We start from the raw sequence: 24,003 nt of genomic DNA, 5'->3' as shown, positions 1-24,003 counted from the left end.
GACGGGGGTTTGGCTTTCTCTAGAAGATAGCGAGCATCTGGAGCAGTGTGGGAGAATGATGACATTCCTGTTTTAAGAGTGATTTTGGTGTCAGAACGTCACCTATGTAGTTCCCCTGCCAAAAAGTCTTAGCCCTAATGCTCTCATGAGGAAACATGTGGACAAATCCAAATTAGAGACTGTTTTTGGAAACAACTGTCCTAGACTCTTCAAAAATATCAATATCATAGAAGAGGAAACAGGCAGGGAATTATTTAGATTAAAGGGGACAAGAAAATGACAACTAAATATCATTTCATGATCCTGGATTGGATTCTGCATGATGACCAAAAAAGCTATCACAAACATTAAAGGGACAGTTGAGGAAATTTGAACATGGACCATAGCAGGTAAAAAGGATTACATCAAGTATGATTAGTTGTGGTACTGTGATAGAAGAGATGGCCTTATTCTTAAGAGATACATGCTGAGATATTTAGGGGTGACATGTCATGATATCTGTGATTACCTTTCCACCGGTTTAGAGAGAAATGAAAATAAAGCAATTGTGGCAAAATGTTAATTGTTGAATCTTGCAATACTGAAACATTTAAAATGTAAGAAAAATTCTAAAATAGCACTTAATAATACTAAATTTGTTGGTGGTGAGTAGGTGAAGTGGTGAATTGATGAGGAAAGATTTAAAGACAGGCAGGCAGCTTTGTCTAGGATGGTGAGAGTAACATGGCAAAAGGCATCCAGTTAAAAAATGAACAATTATTGTTTGTTTTAGTTTTGTGAAAAATGTATTTTGACGGGGGTTGCATTGGATCTGTAGATTGCTTTGGGTAGTACAGCCATTTCGATAACATTGAATCTTCCAATCGAAAAGCACAAGATATCTCCATTTCTTTGTATCATCTTCAGTTTCCTTCTTCAGTGTTTTACAGTTTTCAGAGTATACTTAACCTCCTTGGTTAAGTTTATTTCTAGGTTTTTTTTTGTTGTTTTTGATGCAATGGGAATGTTTATGCCAGTTATAAAATTCTGATTTTTGAAGTGAAAAAAAAAATGAAGGGCCACAAATGGCAAAATAGCCTTCTTTCTTATGGGTGAGTTGTATTCCATTATGTTTATATGCTGCATCTTTTTTAACCATTCATCTATTGATGTGCACTTAGGATGCTTCTATATCTTGGCAATGATAAATAATGTTGCTGTTAATAGCAGAGTGTATGTATCTTTTTGAATTAATTCTTATTTTGTGGTTGGCTTTATTCCATTGATAACTATATAAGTCTAAAAAGCTAAAGCTCTAAACGTTCTTAGAAACAATGAATAATATGACACAACATTGTTAAATGACTATAACTCAATAAAAAAGTTAAAAAATAAATATAATAAAAAAGAAACAATGAATAGTACATATATGTAAATTTTAAAATATGTGCAGTGTATTGTGTATATGTATTTACATGCAATACATTGTATATGTGCAGTCGAATTGTAACAGTTCTACCTAATAAAACTGAAAAAGAAAACAGAGAAGAACAGATGTGAGGACCTGGTAACTGATAAAGGGACCGAAAGAAAGGAAAGTCAAAAGGGAGGCTTTTTTCGTAGTTAGATGCAGATGCTCCTGACAGAAATAAGAGGAAGCTGAGACAAACAGGCCTGGGCAGGTCAGCAGGAAAATAATGAATGCCAATTTGGGACATTTTTAAATTCCAAGTGAAAGTGGCTCAGCTTAATGGTGACATCCAGCAGAGGGCTGGAAGCTGTTGCTCAGGAAAGCTAAATTGGTCACGTTGGTATTTATTGGGTTAGGTTCGAATTTTCTCTGTTTCTTTCTCTCAGACTCCAGCAGTGATGTTCATTAAACTAAACTGGTGTTCACTGATGTTTTGTGAATTCTCTATGAGAATTTCAAAATTTTGTTTTCGACTTCGGTAATAATCTAAGAAAAAAAAATGTAAGTGCATTTTGGATCGTGTACCTTGACCACCTCATAACCAGTTGCTGCTGTGCAACTTCAGTGGGTGCATTTGTGTCAATAGTCACATTGGTACCCCGTGTTCTGCTGGGGGCCAATGAAGAGAGAAAGAGACGAACTTAATACTTAGATGATGGAAGTGCCGGTGTCACATGAGTCCTGTCGAATGCCTTCGCCAACTTGGTGTTTCCTCAGTCGTTTGTAGTTTGAATAGAGATGGGGCAGTGTGAGAATCCTCATCACACACCGTGGGGAAGGGCCGGCGTTCTGAACCCAGAGGAACCTGTGCGGAGGCAGTCAGATCATACTATTGATGAGAGAGGCAGTTTAGAAGCAGTAGAACATCTTCGTCTTTCCTAAGGGAGTGCTGATTCAGTTTCCTTCCTAGAATGATCTATTCACGTTTTCTGTTTCCTCTTGAGTCAGTTTTAGTGAGTCGTATGTCCAGGAATTTTTGTCTATGTCATCTAGGTTATCCACTTTTTTAGCATACAGCTATTCATAATATTCTCTTATCTTCCTTTTTATTTCTGTAAAATTGATAGTATGTCCCCACTTTCATATCTGATCTTAGTAATATGAGTCTTCTCTCTTTCTCTCTTTTTTTTTAAGTCAATCTAGGCAAAAGGTTTGTCAGTTTTGTTAATCTTTTGAACAAACCAACTTCTAGTTTTGTTGATTTTCTTTATTGATTTTCTGTTTTCTATTTCATTTACTTCTGCTCTAATCTTTATTGTAACCTTTTTTTCTGCTAGCTTTAGGTTTAGTTTCTTCTTTTTCTAGTTCCTTACTGTGTACAGTTAGGTTATTGTTGAAAGGTTTCTGCGTATTTAATATATGCGTTTGCAGCTATAAATTTCCCCCTTTGCACTGCTTTTTCTGTATCCCTTTTTCATTTTCATTCATCTCAAGATATTTTCTAATCAAACTTTGAATTTATGGATTTTATAATTTTTAAACTTACACTTCTTTTGGCCTTAGTGTTACATAAGAACAGTCTTTTACCTTGTTTCATGTTTGTACATATTTAAGTTACATTATAATAAAAAAGCTATTTAATCAACACTGGGCTTGCAAGAATCCCCTAAATGTACTGTGTGCACTTTTCAAGTTTTATCTAAGAGATCTGTTTATATAAAATGGGAAAAACATCTCTTAATGACTAAGTGAATGTGAGCTCTAAAAGGCTCTGGATGTGCTATTCCTGGTGGTCCTCAGAAAAACAGATAAATCCATCTTACTGAAAGTCTGTGGCAAGGGGATTGGTGGCTGCAGGCTAGTCTGTAAATGTGCTTAAATGTCCTCCAGCCGATTCTGTGAAGTGCTCATCTTTAATTCCATTTGTCCCCCCACAATCCACACCCTCCCAACTTCTGCATTTCGTCTTCTCTCTAGCCAAGTTTTGGTGACCATCTAGCTACTATACGTGATAGATTTAAAAATAGGCACTTGGGGCCTCTGATAGACACGAAGTAGCCAATTTTTTGGACAAAGTGCAAGTCTTGGTGGTTTACTTGGCTCTCTGAGCCTGTTCGCGCTGGTGGTGAGGAAAGCTTGGGGCTTACAGCTCTTGACTTGACAGCCCACTTTTCAGCTCTCGGAGGGGGTTCCTTTGAGCGATCCCGGAGCCCGCTTCTTTAGAAGGTATGCCCCCCTGCGCTAGCGCCGATGCCTCTTCCTCTCCCTGCAGGTTTTCAAGAACCCCCACGAGGTGGTGACTGTGCTGCTGATTCAGACCCTGGGGGCCTTGGTGCCCTCTCTGCCCGTCTGCCTGAGCTCGGGCGTGGAGCGGGCCGGGCCCGAGCTGGAGCTCGTCAGGCTGCTGGAGTTCTACGGCGCCACCGCCCACTTTGCCAAGGGGCTGGAGATGGCACTGCTCCCCCACCCACGTAAGCATTCCTCCCGCCAGCTCCCTGGCTTGTCTTCACTCGCTCTTTTCGAAGCTTCTGGGGCCTGGGTTTGTTTGCCTTTCCAGGTGACTGATTTTACAGAAATGGAAGGGTTCACTGTTTTCCTTCTCAACAGATATGGAAACCTTTTCCATGAAAACATTGCCATTGTGGAAATAATTGTGCTTAATATATTTACCTAGCTCCAGTGCAGCCTGGGTGCTTCACGCACTCTGGGGAAGTGACAGACACTTCTGCAGGGGCTTAGGACGTACAAGAGGCAGGCAGACATTCGTGGCAGCAAGTTGGCAGCAAGTTGCATTGGAAGGGTAGCAGACTTTCCCTTTCACAGCATCACAGAACCTCAGACAGTTCAACCTAAAAAGTAGGTTTAAGAGAGCAAATGGATTAGAGGGAGTTTTTTGATAGGACAGCAGCAGGGTTTTCAGGGCAGGGATGCTGTGTTAGGTCCCAGAGTGGCTACAGGGAAAATGGGCCTTCCCCAGCTGCCGTCTGAGAGCGAAGCACTCCTCACTCCCATTTGGGCAAACAGTGTGTGTTCCACGTTTCCCCAAGCTGTTTCCCATCCACGTTAAAAGCATCATAAACTTTTAAGTCATACAGACCTCGTGACAAAGGCTGCTGTCAAATCAGGAAGTCGCTTCAGGAAGGCCTGCTTCTGCCGTTCGGCTGCTGTGTGTCACTAACTTGGTTTATTTAGTAGTTATTCTCCTTAATTACATTCATGTATAATTACCTCGGACATTCCAGGGAGTGTGTTTATTGTTCGAGTTCCTGGTGATTCATAGGTGTTTTTGGCACACTCACTGGCCAGGTCTCGGCTGTGGGAGAGGCGCAGTGGATGTGGGTGCTCTTGTCCCAGAGGCTAAAGAATGTTGAGGCCCTGCTTCCTGCGGGAGCAGAGTGGAAGGAAGGGACGGCCAGGAGCAGGCTGCCTTCCTCCCACTGGTGATGGACATTATTGAAGAAGAGATTCTTGACTCTGACGGGTTGTAGGATTAAGGGAGCTGGTATCTTTAATACTGCTTTCGGCAAATACTACACAAAGTGTAAATGTGTCAGAAAATTTTACTGACATGATGGTTGCAGCTTCCGTGAATGATGGAAGCAAATGAACAGAATGTGGTCACCCCTAAGATGAAATAGGAAAAGTTCCAGTGGCATTCCTTTCACCTCTTGTTTCTCAGCAGTTAATTTCCACTTCTTTGTTCATTCTTGCTTTTAACTTCTGATTCCCTGAAGATGAGCACAACCTGGTGAAAGTCATGGAACTGGTGGATGCTGTGTACGGTCCGTACAAACCCTACCAGCTGAAGTATGGTGACATGGAAGAGAGCAACCTCCTGATCCAGATCAGTGCAGTGCCGTTGGTAATGTCACAATGCTGGCAGTGGCCACTGAGGAATCATTCTGTTTGCCAGGCGTCGGGTTGGGGGTGGGACGCACTGCAGAAGGTGTGAGGTGCCGTCAGGAACGCAGAGTAGGAACAGGTGTGCAAAAAGTGGGCTCTGAGAGCTTCCTGGGCCCTTGTAGTCCAAATGTAAAATGAGACCACAGATACGCTACCAGTTTTTTATGTAAAGTCCCCAATAACGAATGGTCTAGCAAAACGAGAGGCTTAAACCTTCTCAGGAGTAAGTTGATCATCTCCCTGATTCGGTCATTTGTTGTTACGCAGTCTTTTGTTTAAAAGGCAGGTATGCAAACAGACCCAGGAGCTGTGTGTCCCTGGACGGTGCTCTAGGGCCGGGTTCACCAGGTGGGCACCAGAGGGGAACAGAGTTCATGTCCATCGCAGATATTAAGGCTGTCTCGCATGATGTTAAGTTGACATTTAAGAGTAGATCCCACGGTAGTTAAAATCTGCTGCCTCCTGCCATTTTTCCGTTTTCTAGGAACACACTTAGAAAGTCTGTTCCGCTTCAGTTACATTCTTGCCCCCGAAGGAAGCATTTTCCTCTCACTACATTCTTTTGGCGTGTGTGATACGGAGAATTCAAATCCCAGCTTGAGAGCCACAGGGAAAGATGCCATCTTAATCGCAGGAAAGGGGGAAAGGGATTTAAAAAAAAATAAAGATGACTGTAAGGATTTGATGATGCTTTTTGGCCAGGAGTTAATTTCTGGGCTCTCACTGGCCACTGAGACCCTTCTTCCCTAGGTCAGGCTCTTAAACGGCTGTCACAGTCTGGGACTGCATTTCTCACAGCCCTATTCAGTGATTTTACTATGAATGAGGAGATTTGAAGCCCCCCCTCCATCTTAATGTTGTCTATTCATTTGTTTTTCAGTCTGAGGCAGCTTTTTTTTTTGTCTCTGTTTGCTGACCAGGAACACGGCGAAGTCATTGACTGTGTGCAGGAGCTGAGCCACTCTGTGAACAAGCTCTTTGGCCTGGCGTCTGCAGCTGTTGACAGATGCATCCGATTCACTAATGGTCTGGGGACCTGTGGCCTGCTGACAGCTCTGAAATCCCTCTTTGCCAAGTAAGACTCAGGCACTGGGGTCAGGGCCAGCCTCATTGGAAAGCAATGTCTCTCCCAGTTAAAAATGTGTATGTCCTGTATTCCTGCTATGAACCCTGGAGAGGCCCTTGCACCTGTATATATATATATATATATTTTTTTTTTATTTAAGTATAGTCAGTTTGCAATGCTGTGTACAATGTTTCTGGTGTGCAGCATAATTCTTCAGTCATAAATGATCACACATATATTCGTTTTCATACTCTTTTTCACCATAAGTTACTACAAGATGTTGAATATAGTTCCCTGTGCTATAGAGTATAAACTTGTTGTTTATCTATTTTATATATCAAGGGGGGATTTTTAAGGATGTTCATTGCACCAGTGTTTGTAATGGTGGAGCATTTGAGGCAGCCTGAATGTCCATCAGCTTGGAAATGGCTAAATAAGATACGGTATATTCCTACAATGGGAGTTCCCTATGTGGCAGCTAAGGTGTTAATTCGATCTACACAGAACGATATGGGCAAATCTCTGAGTATACTGTTGAGTGAATAACAAGTTGCAGAATAGTATATAGAATTTCACCCAATAAGTGAAGAGAACGTACAAAAAGTAGAGTGTATTTTCTGTAGCAGGGTTCAGCAAACTTTTTCTACCAGGGGCCAGACGGTAACTATTTTAGGCTTTGAGGGCCTTACGGTCAGTAGAGATGGACAGCGTACTGCCTTCGGAGCGTGAAAGCAGCCTAGACAACTCATAACATGAATGGACGTAGCTGTTCCAGTAAAACTTCATTTACAAAAAACCAAGAGTGCCTTTTTTGATACTTTAAATCTCATTGTGTATTCCTACGGAATAGGGGTCAGCAGGCTGTAGCTCATAAACCAAGTCTGGCCTGCCGTCTGGTTTTGTTAAAGTTTTATTGGAGCGCCCCCGTGACCACTCACTCACCTGTGGCCTGCGGCTCCTCACTATGAAGGTAGAGGTGAGCAGTTAGGACAGAGAGCTTGTGACTCTCAAAGCCTAAAATATCTGGACCTTAACAGGGGAAGTTTGCTGAGGCCTGATGTGGAAGGTTACTCAGCGGACTCAAAACACCGGTTTTCTCTGGGGAGATGGGGAGGGATTAAGGTGGTGGTCATAGGGGATTTAGTTTATTTATTATTTTCTGATTTTTTTTAAAAAGGAGCATAAGTTCACATATTTCTTGTGCAATTAAAAATATAAAATAAAAAAAAAATCTTGCTAAGGTGAAAGAAGCCAGTCACAAAAGACCACATGTTATGTGATTCCATCTGTACGAAATGTCCAGAACAGGCAAATCTATAGAGACAGAAAACAGATTGGGGGTTGCGTAGGGCTGGGGACAGGGGAGCAGTTGGTGGACACAGGGGATGATTGCTGAAAGTTATTGGGTCTCTTTTTGGGATGGTGAAAATTGTTCTCAAGTTGATTGTGGGGCTGGCCGCATAACTCTGTGACTACACTAAAAGCCCTTGAATTGTGTGGTATGTGAATTATACTGCAATAAAGCAGTTAGAAGAAAGAAAGAAGGGAAAACCAAAATTTACTTAGAAAAAAGAAAAAGAAAGAAATCACCATAAGGCTGGATTCTCTGACCTGTGCATCTGAGGTGTAACAGCCCTCGGGAGGTTAGATGCTTGTCTCTAGCTTATAGACAAATACATTCTTAGGCTCTCCAAGAGATCGTGTTCTAGGATGAAGTTGCCCTGAGTCTCAAGAAATTCCTCATATTGAACGGAATGCTCTTTTGCTGTCGTGGGTTTAGGGAGCTCTTGTCATTCCAGAAATACTGAGCATGGCCCAGTGAGCTCTGAGGGTCCTTGGACCCAGTGCTCTTGGTCCCTGCCATGGGCAGCCTGCACCTTCCAAGGGCAGCTCACGTGAAGGCATCAGGGTTGCCGAGAACGCGGGCTCTGCTCGCAGATGAAGAGGGGGCCAGATGCACCTGGATGCGTTCCCACAGAAAGAAAGAGCAGCAGTGAGTTTAATCAAATAAAATTTACCTCCTTCTCTCTGCCACCAACCAGGATTTTGTGGATGGAAAAGAATTTTTTTTTTGAGATCTAAAAATTTTATTATAAAATAACAAAAGTAGTGCTTTTAGGAATTATATCTTTTTAAATCTCATTACTTTTTTTTTCTTTTTTCTTTTTTTTCAGAGGGTGTGTTTGTTTGTTTATTTATTTATTTATTTATTTATTTATTTTTTAATTGGAGGTACTGGGGATTGAACCCAGGACCTCATGCATGCTAAGCATACACTCTACCACTGAGTCATAACCGCCCCCCAATTTTTTTTTTAATATGAAAAGGTATAAAAAAGTGAAAATCTTTCTCCCTCCCCTCCTTAGTCCTCCTCAGGAGTCACAGGTTTTAAACATTTTGCTTTTAGTCTTCTCATTCTTCTTTCTAGACTTTAAAGAAGATCTTTGTTTATCACATTTCACTGCTATGTCTTGACTCCCAGCTCTGAAAAGTGAGGAGCTGAGCTTCCTCGAGGCTGATCCTCTCCCTGGTCCCTGCACCTCCCAGCTCTTGTCTGTTTTTTTTCACTTTTAGTCCTTTGGTTGCTTTAATTACTTAGTTTTAAAAAGCAATTAAAAAAGACATTAAAAATTCAAACTGTGCAGAAGGGTATTTGGTGAAACCAGATCACCCTCCCTGAAAGGGAAGGTAGATCAGGAAGCTACCAAAACAGCTGATGTTTATAAAACTAGTCGAGGGAAATCAGGGTGATGCTAAATCGCACAGGGTTCAAGTGGGACCTCGCTCAGGAGTGGGGAGGCTTCGCGGATGGCGTTCAGGAAGACAGGGGGAGGAGGGTGGAGGATGCAGAGGGGACAGGAGGAGGCTGACCTAACTGGAAGTGGGTGGAGCCACAGAGCACAGCGCAGCCAAGGTGTCAGAGTGAAGGGCTTCACGGCTGTGACGGGAGCCTGGGCCAGGAGTCAGAGCCCCTCTAGCTCAGATCCTGCCTCTGCCACTTACCAGCTGGGGTCTTGGGATGGGTTAGTGCCCCTCTTTGAGTCTCAGTGTCTTTTATTTGGGTGAACTGCTGGTGACAGTATCTCCTGACCATGGTGGATGTGGGTATCGAGTAAAAGCATGTAATTAAAGCACCTAACGCAGCGGGTCTCACGTGGTAGAGACACTTTATTGTGAGAGAGAATTGGAAGGTTTGGGGACAAACATGATAAAGACATGATGTGATACACACGTCACATGCCAGCCACACTGTAGTTGAACAGTCCCCCCCGCCCCCGCCGGTGCTCTGCGGCCTGCTCACCGTCCCGGGGACTCTGTCGCAGGGGCTTCTGCAGAGCACGTGCAGCGTTGGATGGTGGATACATCGTCTCGTCTTTGTCATGGTTGCAGGGTGGTGACACAGCTATGTACCTTTCTACAGCTAAACCACAATTGTGTTCCTCAGCAGTCCCCTGCCAGTGTGTCCTGGAGTTCCCCAGGGACTGATTCCCCAGGAAAGCTGTCACCTCTCTAGGTGCGAAGGGAGGGCGCCTTGGTGGCATTTTGGCTGTGTAGCTTGTCAACTTTAAAGCTTAAGGCCTGCAGGGGGGGAGCAGCAGCAGCGTCTGCCCTCGGCGGAGCGGACTGCAGCACGTCCCTCCGCCTGCTCCTTTGGGTGGCCTTTCTCGGCACCACTCAGACTCACTCTGCTTGGCTGCGCCCTGGTCATCACATTCCACTGTCCTCACTATGGCTCATGGTTTGGGCAGGGCGAGAGGTGAGACTTGGCATGTGTGCCAGTGTCATGGGTTTTAGGGAGCCTCTTGGCCTCTAGAGCACATGACCACCCACCTCTGTCCTTGCCACCCTCTCCCAAGGACATGTGCTCGTGCATTCATGTTCCAGGAACTATACAGTTGGCCCTCTGTATCCAAGTTTCCACATCTGCTGAGTCAACCAACCATGGATCGAAAATATTCAAGAAAAAAAAATTCCAGAAAGTTCCACAAAGCAAAACTTGAGTTTGCCGCATGCTGGCAACCATTTACATAGCATTTGCATTGTATTAGGTATTATAAATCATCCAGAGATGATTTAAAGTACATGGGAGGATGTTCATAGGTTATACGTAAATACTGTGCCATTTGTATATAAAGAACTTGAGCATCCACAGATTTTGATAACCTTGGCCGCAGGGGAGGGAGAAAAGGGTGTCCTGAAATCAGCCCCTCACAGATGCTAAGGGACCACTGTACATCCTTGAAAACAATACCACGGCACATCAGCTTTCATTTTATACTCTTTAGGGAACTTTCGTGTGTATTATTTCATTTACTTTATTTTGTCATCATGACAGCTATGTGAGGCAATGCACAAGACATCATCAAGTCCATTTTAAGATGAGGAAACATGCCCGAAGACACCTAGGTACTTGCTCAAGACTGCAGTGCAGGTCTTTCATTCATTACGTCAGCCCCGTGCTAGTTCCTGGGGATACGGTGTGAGCTGCAGAGGGACAGTCCTGTTCTCCCAGAGCTTCTAGTCTAGCGACAGCAATAAACATTAAACACACACATTAAGTAAGCTATTTAGTTATACTTGTGTTGGGTGCTACAAAGGAAAGTATGTGGTGTAGGTGGGAGCAAGGAACACAGGATGTGAGGCAGGGTTTTCAGTTTTGAATCCAGTTTCATGCTCCTGCATCATTAAAGTCAGGCTCTGGCCCGCCATGGAGCTCAGCTGTTTAATCCAAATTCAGGAATCTGAATGTGGCACAGGTGCCTGGGATGTCAGTGAACTGCCTTATAGCATGCCAGGTGACAGTCAGGGATTACAGTGGGACCGTGATGTTTTAAAGCAGTTCTTTGAATCAGCTTCCAAAGAAATGTGTCAGTTAGGAGGAAGGGGTAATTTACCAGCATCCTCTCTCACCTGGTTGGTCACGGAGTCTTGGTCTCGCTGGCTGTCCTCTTCCCCTTAAAGCTGCTCTGCCCGGCTGTGGAGAAAAGGGAACCCTCCTGTACTGCTGGTGGGAATGCAGTTTGGTGCAGCCACTGTGGAAAACAGTATGGAGATTCATCAAAAGACTAGGAATAGACTTACCATATGACCCAGGAATCCCGCTCCTGGGCATATATCCAGAAGGAACCCTACTTCAAAATGACACCTGCACCCCAGCATTCATAGCAGCACTATTTACAATAGACAAGACATGGAAACAACCTAGATGTCCATCAACAGAGGACTGGAATGAAGAAGATGTGGTGTATTTATACAATGGAATACTATTCAGCCATAAAACCTGACAATATAATGCCATTTGCAGCAACATGGATGTTCCTGAGAATGTCATTCTAAGTGAAGTAAGCCAGAAAGAGAAAGAAAAATACCACATGAGATCGCACATATGTGGAATCTAAAAACAAACGAACAAAACAGAAACAGACTCACAGACATAGAATACAAACTTGTGGTTGCCAAGGGGGCAGGGGGTGAGAAAGGACAGACTGGGATTTCAAAATGTTGAATTGATAAACAAGATTATACTGTATAGCACAGGGAAATATATACAAGATTTTGTGGTAGCTCACAGTGAAAAATTAAAAATGTGACAATGAATATATGTATGTTCATGTATAACTGAAAAATTGTGCTTTACACTGGAATTTGACACAATATTGTAAAATGACTGTAACTCAATAAAAAAACGTTAAAAAAAAAAAAAAGCTGCTCTGCCTGGTGGGAAAGACAGGCCTTTTTGTGGTCAGAGCTTATAAGTAGAGCCAGCCCTCAGTAGGAGCCTCTGAAGGTGCTCTCAAGGTCATTAGCAGTTTGTCCAAAGCTGTCTATTGCAGGTGTCTCTAGGTCTGAGGAGTTTATGACCCACCACTTCTGTTTCTTCTTTCCCCGCAGGTACGTGTCCGACTTCACCAGCACTCTCCACTCGATACGGAAGAAGTGCAGGCTGGACGATATTCCTCCCAACTCCCTTTTCCAAGAAGATTGGACAGCTTTTCAGAACTCCATTAGGTAAAGTGGGGCTTATAATTAAGCGTGTGCCTAATGTACTAAGCATAAACATGCATAATATAATATATAAAAATGGTAAGTGTGGGTTTTTTTGAAGGGATTCTCTTTGTTTTTCTCTTTCACTGGCTTTTTTTTTTAAGCAAATACTTTAGACTCTGAAAACAAGCCAATAAACAAAAGACCAAACCAAACACCAAAAAAGACACCTCTTGCTCTTAAAATATTTTAAAAAGTCCTTTATGAACTCATTTCCTTCAGGGATGTAAATTTTTTATATTTGGTTTGAGATTTGTTTTTTCTTTTAGCCTGTATTTTTACAGACCTAAAATAAGTTAGAACTTTTATTTTAGAAAACCCACAGCTGATTGGATCCTATTTCTGTGGGCCACTAGGTAGACACTCTGTTGCCCTAAGCCCTGAGGTCTGGTGGGAGTGTCATTGGCAAGGGGCCTGAGGAGTTTGGTCCTGATGTGTCTAGCCAGAGAGTGCAGACTGCCGGCCTGTGGCCGGATCTGACCAACGACAGGTTTTGTTTGATCATAGCATTTAACAAAATCTGGATTAGTTGCCAACACGTAGAAGCCAGATTGATCATAACCCTGCTTTCCAACATCACGTAAAAATCAGAAGCTCTGGAAGCACTGGGCCCGTGTCCTCCCAAGGCCACGGTCCCTGGGGAGCGGGTGGCCGAAGCCCCCGGTTGACTAAGGGTGTGTTCTCTGTTGTGCCATGGTTCTTCCACTCCTGCGTGGTCTGACAAAAGTATACCATCGACCTGAGGTACAAAGCAGTCTGAAAGTTTCTTTTCCTTACAACCATTCTTCACCGGTATACATTCTGAAAAGGCTTCTTCCCCACTTGCAGTTCTTGCCTGACCCCTGGCCTGCGTGTTGCGTGCAGGGTGCCCGCCGCCCGTGTAGGTCTCAGTGCGGGGGCCCACGGCAGGGCAGGTCCGGGCCCTCCAAAGGTTGGCTTTAATCAGCGTAAATCCAGGACCTCCTGGGGCTGTTTGGAGTATCTCCTCGTGGGCTCCGATCTGGGCTTTTATTTTTCTGATGAAATCTAATGTTCTAGATGCTAATACCCCTTATCAGCTGTGGTGGCTTAGTATACCAGAAAATATTATGCACCAGGTTGCTCTGTTACACCCGAGGTGAGTGGAATATTTCACTTTCTCATAAACCTTTCTTATGATGGAATGCCTAGATACCCTGGTGATGCTAGGCACTTTTAGAGAAAGTTAAAAGTTAACTAGACCTAAGATGTTTTTAATCCTTGGATTTGTCCTGACATTACAGTTTGGTGTTGAAGGACTCAGTAGCTGGAGTTTGAGGTCAGCATAAAATTTCTTGAAAATTAAAGGATTATTAAATTCAGAAATGTTGATCATTCAGGCTTATCTCTGAGAAACAAAATGGATTAATCTTCATCTGCCTTTAAAGTGACCAGAGAGAAATGCTAATTCTAATATCAAAACAGGTTTCCTTTGTATGCCTGGCAAATAGCAGGCTCTCACAAATGTTAAGTAATGAATTTTCGTTTTTCAAATTTTAGATACAAAGTATTTCCAACTCATTTTCTTATGGGCAAAGCCCAAAAGCAGCCTCAGGATTTTTGGAAATGTAAAACTACGTGAGATCATTTCGTGTAGAGTTGTGGTTCATAGCAGAGAGGCCCGTGACAGGACAGTATTGGAAGGCACCAGCATTCACCTTTTCCAGGAATTACTAATTAATGAAACATTTTAGGCAGGCCATCAAATGGTTAAACTGCTTTCCAGAACCCAGCACTCCAGCAAAAGGGGTGAATAGTTAGAATTTTTATGAATGAGACAATGTTTGTCCTGTAAAGTCGGCATTCCAGATACTTGAACTTGAAGTGCTTTTCGTTTTGTTCAGGATAATAGCCACCTGTGGAGAGCTCCTGCGGCAGTGCGGGGACTTTGAGCAGCAGCTGGCAAACAGGTAGGAGAGGACTGTGGGCGGGTCCCTGGCTGTTGGGGAAGAACGTGATAGGATACCCAGCATAGCCTGACACCACGACACTCGAGGATTCTCTGTACCTGGGATATGAGGTGTCAGTATTGTCATCATTCAACATTTATCCAGCGGGGAGGGTACAGCTCAAGTGGTAGAGTGCGTGTTTAGCATGCACGAGGTCCTGGGTTCAATCCCCAGTACCTCCTTTAAAAATAAACCTAATTACTTCCTCCCTCTACAAAAAAAGAGAAAAAAATTTATCTGAGCACCTGAACAGAGCAAGGCTCTGATCTACTTGACAACAGACACATAATTGGTTAGATATGGAAGTTTGTCTCCAGGACAGGCTAGATTCCAGCTAGGTTCCCACTACATGTTTGTAAGTCAGTTATTGGGAGTCAGAATACATTTCCCCATAGAAATGGTGTTGTAAGTGGTGGTGAAGTCCCCTGGGCCAGCCCACAGAATCCAGATTATCCCAGCCAGCCCGCCTTCTGGGTTCTGCAGCAGAATTCTCTGCTACCCAAGGGGTGTGTGTCAAAGGATTTCTGGGACCAGGCCTAGGAAAAGTCCCTTCTGCGCCCTTTCTCTGTCCTGATCCCTACCTGAAGTAGGGAGCCCCATTCAGACCACTTCTCCCCTCAAAGGGCTTCAGCTTCCCACGTGTCCTTTCTTCCTTTAAGTGTAATAATCTCCCATTGCCTTGGTGCAGTGGACTTCTCCATTCTACAGGAGTTCAGGGGAAGAAGTCTGTTTGAGACGGTGGGGTGAGGGCCTAGCACCAGTCCCTTCTCCTCTTTCTTGGATCAGTCTTTGTTGTCCTAAAGTCGTCTCTGCAGGAGGGAATTTCTGGCCCTGGTACAAAGTGAAATGAAAGCTGAGGCCCCTGGTCCGGGTAGGAGGTAGGGCTGAGCTGCTGCGGCCGGAGGTCAGACTGGCTGCGGGGGTCAGAGCTCTGAGTTGGACGTTTCTTCTTCTCACCCTTTTTTGTCTTCCTTCATTTCTGAACCCACGGACTGCCTTCAATTCCCGAGATTTTTCACGATGGTTCCCATTAGGGGGAGGGTCTTGCCGCGGGGTAGAACGGGCAGCTGTTGCTCTTCGTAACAGAAATCATGTGACTTCTTGGAATGAATAAAACCAGAGCTCCACAGGCACACGGTGGAATGTGTGTAAATAATATCTTAGATGCCCCCTTCCTCCCTCCCTACTCCCACACACACATGCGTGCCCATGTTCACACACACGTGCATGCGTACACACGCATGCACGTACGCACGCATGCACTCACGCACACAGATGTGTGGTGAGAGGACCCTGTGGTGGAGGGGTGAGTAGGTCTGGGTTCACAAAGGGCCCCTAAGAAAGTCTGAGAATTTGACATTTACGTATTTGAAAGAAAGGCATGTAGCTTATTATTTTATTAATTACAGTAGTAATTACAGCCTGGGCCCAGCTCATTGCAAACATTAAAATTTGCAGGTGTACAAAGTAAAAACGGAAAGTCTACTCACCCTAAAAATTCTTCGGAAGAAACATTAACAGCACCCCCAACCCCCAGTCACATTTATTGAACCCTGACATTAAGGACTTTACATGACTTAACTCATTGGTACTCCCAGGGGGTCCAGAGAGGTAGATACTACCCTTACCCCCATTTTTACACATGAAGGGACCTTGAGGCACAGGTAATAACTTTTTAGGTAAAAGAAATTATTTGTGAAAATAGCTGTGTCTGAGGCAGTGCAACTGAGAGGCAGTGATTTGAACCTGGACGTCAGCGGAGGCATCCAGAGCACGTGTGTCACCCCCACATCATCCTTCCTCACAGATCAGTGTCTGTGCTCAGACTTGGGTTTCTCCGCTTAGGTATCAGATGTCTTTCCATAAGCAGAACATACAGACAGACTCGCCTTACTCCTTCAATGAAAATGAAAATTACACTCTAAGGGGAAAGGAAAGATCTGGTTGAGAAGATGACCGGTGACATGATAGATGCAGGCTGAGTCCCTCTACCTGCGTTTGCAGCCCAGAGAGGCTGAGAACCTGGCCTGAGCCTTGGCGTGAGATGAGAATAAATTGGGCGTAGCCAAGGAAGCTGTTTTAAGAGGTGGCGTCATTCTGGAAGCACTGTGTCTGGAAAGGGAAAAGACTTAATAGCCACCATCTGTGTTCCCATCAGGGAGCCCATGCGTGTGGCCGCTGCCTATAAAGCTTATCTTATCTCCCTGTCAATTTCACCTGTCGAACCCAGACCTCCACTAAGGACCACTCCCCTTGGGTCGCAGAGGCAACAGCTCGAAACACCGCAGATTACTTCAGCGACAAGAATGACATTGGCTACTGGGCTTTTAAGATCACCTGCCTGCTGACAGGGATCATTTTGTGATTTATGGGCTGAGTAAAGCAAGGTCAAGTTGGGTGTCACCCCAGGGACTTCTCTTGTTCTGGGCAAGTTGGGTGAGACACAGGGAGATTGCCGTGGCTCCTCTGTACTTTTATGGTGCCCATCACTGGCTTTGGGAATAGTGGTATTGCCACTAGGACAAAGTCTTAGGGGGCCAGTTCAGTGGGACAGTCAGATGTGGGGAATCCAAAATAAATGTATAAGTTTCCATGGCTGAGGAGTGGGCAACAGCTTTTCAAGAAAAGGAAGTGAGTCGAGGAAGTGGATGGTATTGTAATGTCAGGCCCTCCCTCTTCTGCGCGAACTTACTACGTTAATTAAAGACTCATTAATCCCATTAATCTCTGAGCTTCTTGAGGGCAAGCTCTGTGTTTAGTCATCTGGTATCCCCAAGACCTAGCTTGGAGCGCATTACAATGATGAGAAAATGTGTCTTAATGAATGAGGAAACCAAGTGTCCATTTCAGCATGGTTTAGTTCACAATGTTAGGAAATAAATATAGCAGGAAAGAAGATGTTAGTGATTAGATCATTGAACGGTGACTGTCTGGATGAAGAGGAGTCTGGGGGAAAATGTCATTAGTTCCTTGGGGTTGGAGCTATATATGTTCCAACATGTAAAAAGTAGTCAGATTTGGTTTTTATTGTAGAGCATACCACTCTGACATTTTAAACTGTAATCTTTAATACTCAGAACATTCCCAACAACTATTTTCTTCAACTGAAGACTGATGCCACTTTCCCGAGACTGAGGCACCCGTTGCAGTAACCCCGAGGAGGACAGCTGACTTCTCGGAGGGCGGAGACGAAAGCTTGGCTCTCACCTTCCTCCTCACCAAACCCAGGGTACCCTCTTATTCAGAGAATAATTAAGAAGCACCTGCCACGTCTCAGGCACCGTGGTAGGTGCTAGGAATTCAGAGATGACGAGCTCTCTGTGTTTCAGCCTCACCATCTAGTGGCAGAGAAATGGGACAACATGTGATAAGTCTGTAAGAGAGGTGAGAGGCTGGTGAGATCCGAAGACTGAGTTCCTGGGGGGAAAGACTGGGCAGAGGGGGGCGCCCCTGGGACTGGTGCTTGCAGAAGGATTAGGATTTTCCCAGGTGGACCAAGACGGGCATTTCAGATCAAGGGAACATGTGAACAAGGCCTGCAGGGCTAGGTGGGGATGGTTGGCGTGGTGGCAGGAATTTTGTACGGATGCAGGGGCTCCAGCGATGGAGGGCTCTGGGTGCCATGCCTAGGTGTTTTCACGGTCAACTTCTAGTACTGAGTGATCTTTGGGCAAAAGACAAAATCAGCTTTGCCTTTTGGAACGATCATGCCATTAACCCCGTAGAAGGACCAGAGGAAGGGAAGGCCGCTGTGATCCAGACCAGAAATAAGGAAGACTTGGAAGTAAGGCCATGGCAGGGGCAGGCCCTGGTTTCACAGATAAAAGACCCATCCAAAATGACCTGTAGGCTCAAGCAACAGGGAAGACTGTAACTTGACCTGAGTGGCAGAGGCAGGTGGCTGCTTGTGATGAAGGTCCTGTCCCCAGGGCTGGTTTGTAAGTACAAGCATTCCTGGACAAACACATGAGATTTGTGTTTGAAAAAGCGAGTACCTAACAGTGATTTTTTTTTTTCCGTAAGAAATTACTGTTCAGGAGGGGCTGGGGAATTGGGCACACTTGGGTTGTACTGCAACACCTCATCTCCTGGCTACATAGCTTCACATAATTCTATACACATACAAATGCATAGGCTGAGTGGTGAAGTTGGGCTGAGGAGAAACAGAATGAAGATTTTCAGCATCTGTCAGGGGAGGTCGTCCTTGTTGGAGACAGAGACTCCACTCCCCCAGCAGCACTAGAAGTTGATCATTCCATAGAACCTCCTCAAGGCATTCTTCCTCTGGAAAGTGCCAGCTTCTCTCAATAGATCTCTCTAAACCACAGAAGTCAGCTTTACAGTGTCCATGAACACAGACAGCACACGGGCCCGGCGTGCGCGATGGTGAGGTCCTGCAGCTGCCGTCACTGTTCTCCGGGGTCCAGCTGTCCCACTGCTGTGTCTGACGCCTCTGTGACGATGGCTGGAGCTGGTGGCTCCCCGTGGCTCCCCCTGGCTCTGACTGTTCCAAACAGTGATGCTCATATAGCAAGAAAGCTCTCCGAAGAAAGGACACAGTATTCCAGACTGTAGTGAATTGACAGCCCCCTTGTAGGCTGGGCATCATATTAGGAGGATGGAATATTCTGTTAGAGTGAGTGTTAAATAGGAAATAAAAACAACTGGTGTTTATTGTGCCCCTGAGGCCCAGCACCCTTGTAAAGGATGAAGGACATCTCCATTTCTTTAAAAAATGGACCCTAAATCAGTCTGCCTCATGAGGCTATCCCAGGATTGCGTACGGAGCAGTCCGAGTGCTCTGAGAACAAACTGCCATACAAATAGCTCAGGGCGTAACGGTCACCACTTTCATTGCAGGGTTTTGTCCACAGCTGGGAAGTATCTCTCTGACTCCTACAGCCCTCGGAGCCTGACTGGTTTTCAGGATAGCATCTTGACAGATAAGAAGAGCTCTGCCAAGAACCCATGGCAAGAATACAATTACCTCCAGAAAGATAACCCTGCCGAATACGGCAGTTTAATGGAAATACTTTATACCCTCAAGGTATGAGACCAGACTGATGGCATTCTTGCAAATGAAAGCTTTTCCCTTGTCGCTCACCCTTTCCCTGACCCAGGCTTTCCCTGATCCTGTCCCTGCATGTGGGGCTTGGGCTGTGGTGTGCCCTGCGCCACATCTCTGTCTCATTTACGTTCGGGTTTTAAGATGGTAATCAACTAAACTGGGTGGGACCAGTTGAAATACAGCTGTAGGAGTTGGGGAAGTGGAGCTTTATTGCCAACAGAAGGTGAGTTAGAGCACGTGGCTCTAGACCTGAAGCCAAGCGAGCTTGCTGTTCTTCCCTCTGGAGGTCGACCCGTCGGCAGGACGGGCGGAGCTGGATGGCCCCTGGCCCCATGCAGGGACAGTCCCCTGTACGGAGTGACAGAGATGGGGGCCAGAACGTGTACTGCCTGCTGGTGGGCAGAACCTGGAAAGGTAGGGTCCAGCCCAGCAGCCAGAGACGTCATTTCTCTTCCCCAGTGGAGGAGTGAGGATGGAGAGAAGCTGGGAGTGCCCGTCTAGTGCAAGTGCCTCCACATGGCAATCCTCCTGGCTGTTCCTTTAGTTTAAACTCTTGTTTGTCTACTCTAAAGCTACTCTTGATGTTGAGCTTTGGGCCCCCTGGGGTCCAGGGACAGGAGAACCTCCCCAAAAATGGGATGAGCCACATACTCCCTGGGAATGGCCCCAGAGTTCCTCGAGGGCCACGGCATCCTTTCTAGAACCACCTTACCTCTCCCCTGCCCTCTGGGTTTGATTTGAATGTCAGCCTCTTGGTGATGAGCAGAGGATATACTGTTGGCCCCATAGCATGAAATCCAATCTGAAATTCTCCCCGTGGGCCTCTAGCTCTGGAGGTGATTGCACAGGGTGCCTCAGGATGTCTGAGGCCTCAGCATCGCCCTTGCAGGGCCTCCCCCCACCCTCTACACCGTGACCCACCAACAGGCTGCATTTGAACTTGACAAACACTTCTTGAAGCCATTCTGCAAGTTCATTCATCCATGCTTCTGTGATTAGGTTAAAGCAACACTGTTTATCTTTATTGCTGATCTGATTTATGTCTGTTTGTTGTAATCGGTTCATTTATAATAGCAAAACTAAGGCTGCGTTTTCCACCCCTGTATTTTCTCAGGCTCTTTGGAGTACCCTGGGACTCACCCAGGTTATGCAGACTCTGGTGTCCAGCCGAGTGTAATTGACCTGACCTTGCTGGGAATCGGGGCTCTGTCCATCGCTCTTGTTTATATATAACAGGACACTTCTGATCATTTTTCCCTTCCTCCTCTATCCCTGAGGGACAGTCACAGGTTAATTTTTCCTAAACTGCCAATCCATGAGCTTGTGTTAGCTTCAATGCATCTGAGTCACCCGGGAAAGTGAATTAAAAATACAGGTTCCCAGGCTCCAGAAGCCTGCTGGATTCAGATTCTCCAGCTGTGGTGGAGCCTGGGTATCCGTAACTCAAGTGTTTCCCAGGGGCTCCTGGCGCAGCCAGGTTTGGACACACTGTTGCAGGGCACCCTCTTTCTGTTTTCCTCTCAGTGGCTTTTCAAAATGTTTAGCTGTTTAGCTAATACCTTGGTTGGATTCAGGGCCTAACAACTTGCCTTCCGGGTTTTCTTGTCTCAGGAAAAAGGATCAAGTAACCACAACCTGCTCTCGGCATCTCGAGCGGCCCTGACTCGCCTTAACCAGCAGGCCCACCAACTGGCTTTCGATTCGGTTTTCCTGCGCATCAAACAGCAGCTGCTCCTTATTTCCAAGATGGATGTGAGTGTCTCAGCGACTGCATCGGAGAACGCACTCCCCGCCGCTGCCCGCTCCCCTTCTGCCCTGGGCTCAGCACCCTCTTCCCTGAGCTTTGGGAGGCGCCCCCTCTGACTCTCCTAGGCTGGAAGTCCCGCTGTACAGGGTCACTGTTCCCATGCAACTCATTGCTCAGCAAGAATGTCTTAGCTGTCGTTGCTGCGATGCTTCATTTTCAGGCTAATTGCGGATTAGGGATTATTACTGTCGCTTGATTAACCTTCACCATCTGGAGCAGCGTCGCTGTGTCCTCGCAGGGAGAAGTCAGGGAGATTACGTGCCGCTGGATCGGCCGGCGCAGGTCAGGCTGGACTGTTTTCACGCCACAGACTTTTGTACAGACTTGGTTGCGGAGCTGTACTCAGGACAGCGCCTCGCAGCTTTGATCTGATGGTTCTGAGCGGCGTGGGGGGCTCTGCTCTTCTCTGTCCTGGGTACCTTTTTTAAGTGGCTGTTCTTGGAACTTCTCACTTTCCTTGCCTTGCCACCCTCTTCCGTTTTCTGGTTGTCCTGATTCCTTTTCAAGGAACTGCCTGTCAGTCATTTTTTTTCTCTCCTGGCTCTGACTTCCCCAGGTTCAGATCTCAGCTTTCGTTTGGGATTTCTGAAACAGTTCCCTGCCTGGTTAACCTTTCTCGCTGACTCCTCAAGTCTATCTAGATTCGGCTTAGTCTTTTGGGAAAGATCCAGTTATGGGCCTTTACTAACCAGGAGATCCTTTCAGGAAGTCCTTTGCTTCCTGCTGCCCTCTGGGAAGCATACTCGGCGGGGAGCCCCGGGCCACTCACTTATGCACTGTATGATCTGGTCAAGCCTCATGCAAAATGCCATGACATCTACCCCAACCAGATTTTGCATTTCCAGCATGGGCAGGGCGGAGGCGTGTGTGAGGTGGTGGGGTGGTGGCCACCGCTGTCACAGCGGAGCGGACGTGATGCCGATGACCAGTAGCTCCCCCTGGGCACCACGCGTACGTGGTCTCGTTGGGTCACGTGGCTGAGGCTGTTACTTCTTCTGTGAGCCTCAGCTCCTCCTCTTTAAAATGGGGATAGAGTAATTTTCACCATACACACAAGTGAGGATTAAGTGAGAATTTGTATACGATAGAATTTAGCACAACAGCTGTCACGGAGTAGATGCTTACCCAGTGGCAGTTCTCTTCCTTTCGGTGATTCTCATTTTTTTTTAAGTTATGACAATTTTTAAAAATAAAAAGTACATATATTCATTCTGAGAAATTTAAGCAATACAGAAAAGCACAAAGAAAACAAAAGGCAGTAAACTCCTTCAATATCCCACCACCTGGAAATCATTAGGCCGGACATCTCCTCCTGCCCACTGACACGCAGAAGGCTGGGCCGGTGTCAGTAGACAGATCCGTAGGAAGAAATGGAACTGTACCCACGTGCTGTTTTTTTAAAAAAAACAGAATGCATACTGTATAAATTTTATTTGAATTTAACTAGAAAAAGAAGATAAGTTAAATGAAACCAAAGGATTGGTTGAACTTGAGAGAATAGTTTCTTCACCACAAAAGATTCTAGTTCCCAGAAGATCTCTCCAAGGTTAAGAAAAAAAGATTGTGAGAACTACTGGTAGATTGGAGTCATTTTTTTTTAATGTTTCATTTTGTCTTATTTATTTTATTTTTAGGGGAGGGCGAGGGAGGTAATTAGGTTTGTTTATTTATTTATTTTTGGAGGAGGTACTGGGGATTGAACCTGGGACCTCATGCACACTAAGCATGTGCGCTACCCACTTGAGCTACATCTTTCCCCCTTGGAGTCGTTATCTTTTGTTAAGCACATTTCCGTTTAAGACAGAACTGCTCTGCCTGCCCTGAAAGCTGGTGGGATTAGCATTCCTTACATCTCTCATCTCCCTTCCCCAACCTCTAGATTTGGTTGCTTTTATTATTTGTATCTTGTCAGAGGTTAAAATCTTGACCTTCTGTTCTGAAACCTTAATTCTCCCAGTTATTTGGTCTCAGTTTTCCACTGAGACGGGGGTGGTGCTTCCCACCTGTCCTCTCCCCTCTGCTTCTGAATTCCACGCTCGCTGTTAGGCCAGGTCCTGGGTTGCTTGCATCTCGCCTTCTCCTGCAGGCCTCACTGCAGCAGCTCTGGAGGGTGGGCGGTGGGAATGGACGCAGGCAGCTTGGAGATTAGGAGGAGTTCCCCAGAACGCACACAATACAAAGGCAAACACTTTGGCCTTACGATTTTGAAAATTAAACCCTGGTCATTAAATGTTTGTTTTTAATGTTGGCTGGTAAATCGTATTGCCCTTTTTACATAACAAGAATATAAACCAACAGTCTATTCCCTTTCTGAATAGCTTATTAAAGTTTACCTACATTATCTGGTGACAGATGGATAGAAAAGCCCCTTTGAAGGAATTTTTAAATACATTTTGAACCACTGAAAAATAATCTAGGCCATTTCCCTGTTGACCTCTTCAGGTCCACCCTCTCTTCCTGCTTTGTAAGGCCCTCCCTCACCAGCCCACTCTGTCGCGCCCTTACTCCAAAGTACTTTTCCACTCTGGCCCTTCTTGCCCTCTGCCGTCTGCCTGCCTGATCGCCTCCAGCGTTGCTCCTCCCGCCTCCCCTGTGAAGCTTCTCCTGGGCCCCCAGCCCCCAGGGCTTGTCCTTTAGGTGCACTCGGTGATGCTGGCCTTCCCCACGATTCAGCCCTTGCCCCTGTCCTCCCTGGTGTGGCTCCCGGCCTCCCCTTTCTCTGCCTCTCTGGCCTGTACCACCTCTGCTCCATCGTTG

At 45.6% G+C, this 24,003-nt stretch overlaps 1 protein-coding gene across 3 annotated transcripts in view; it reads left to right on the top strand.

Moving 5' to 3' along the window:
- The window catches only part of COG7 (component of oligomeric golgi complex 7), a 58,909-nt gene that overhangs the window by 22,665 nt on the left and 12,241 nt on the right, over positions 1–24,003 (top strand). For all 3 annotated transcript variants that reach the window (XM_006201201.4, XM_031687513.2, XM_072942785.1), the window contains exons 7-13: positions 3,663–3,861; positions 5,125–5,252; positions 6,214–6,368; positions 12,252–12,368; positions 14,267–14,332; positions 19,232–19,418; positions 21,051–21,191. In XM_006201201.4, the coding sequence (XP_006201263.2) occupies positions 3,663–3,861; positions 5,125–5,252; positions 6,214–6,368; positions 12,252–12,368; positions 14,267–14,332; positions 19,232–19,418; positions 21,051–21,191 (993 nt within the window). The remainder of the gene's footprint in view (positions 1–3,662; positions 3,862–5,124; positions 5,253–6,213; positions 6,369–12,251; positions 12,369–14,266; positions 14,333–19,231; positions 19,419–21,050; positions 21,192–24,003) is intronic.

The sequence above is a fragment of the Vicugna pacos genome, chromosome 18 (genome assembly GCF_048564905.1).
Source record: "Vicugna pacos chromosome 18, VicPac4, whole genome shotgun sequence".
Taxonomy (NCBI): Eukaryota; Metazoa; Chordata; class Mammalia; order Artiodactyla; family Camelidae; genus Vicugna; species Vicugna pacos.
The sequence above is the reverse complement of the archived record's forward strand: the minus strand, read 5'-3'. Positions and strand labels throughout refer to the sequence as shown.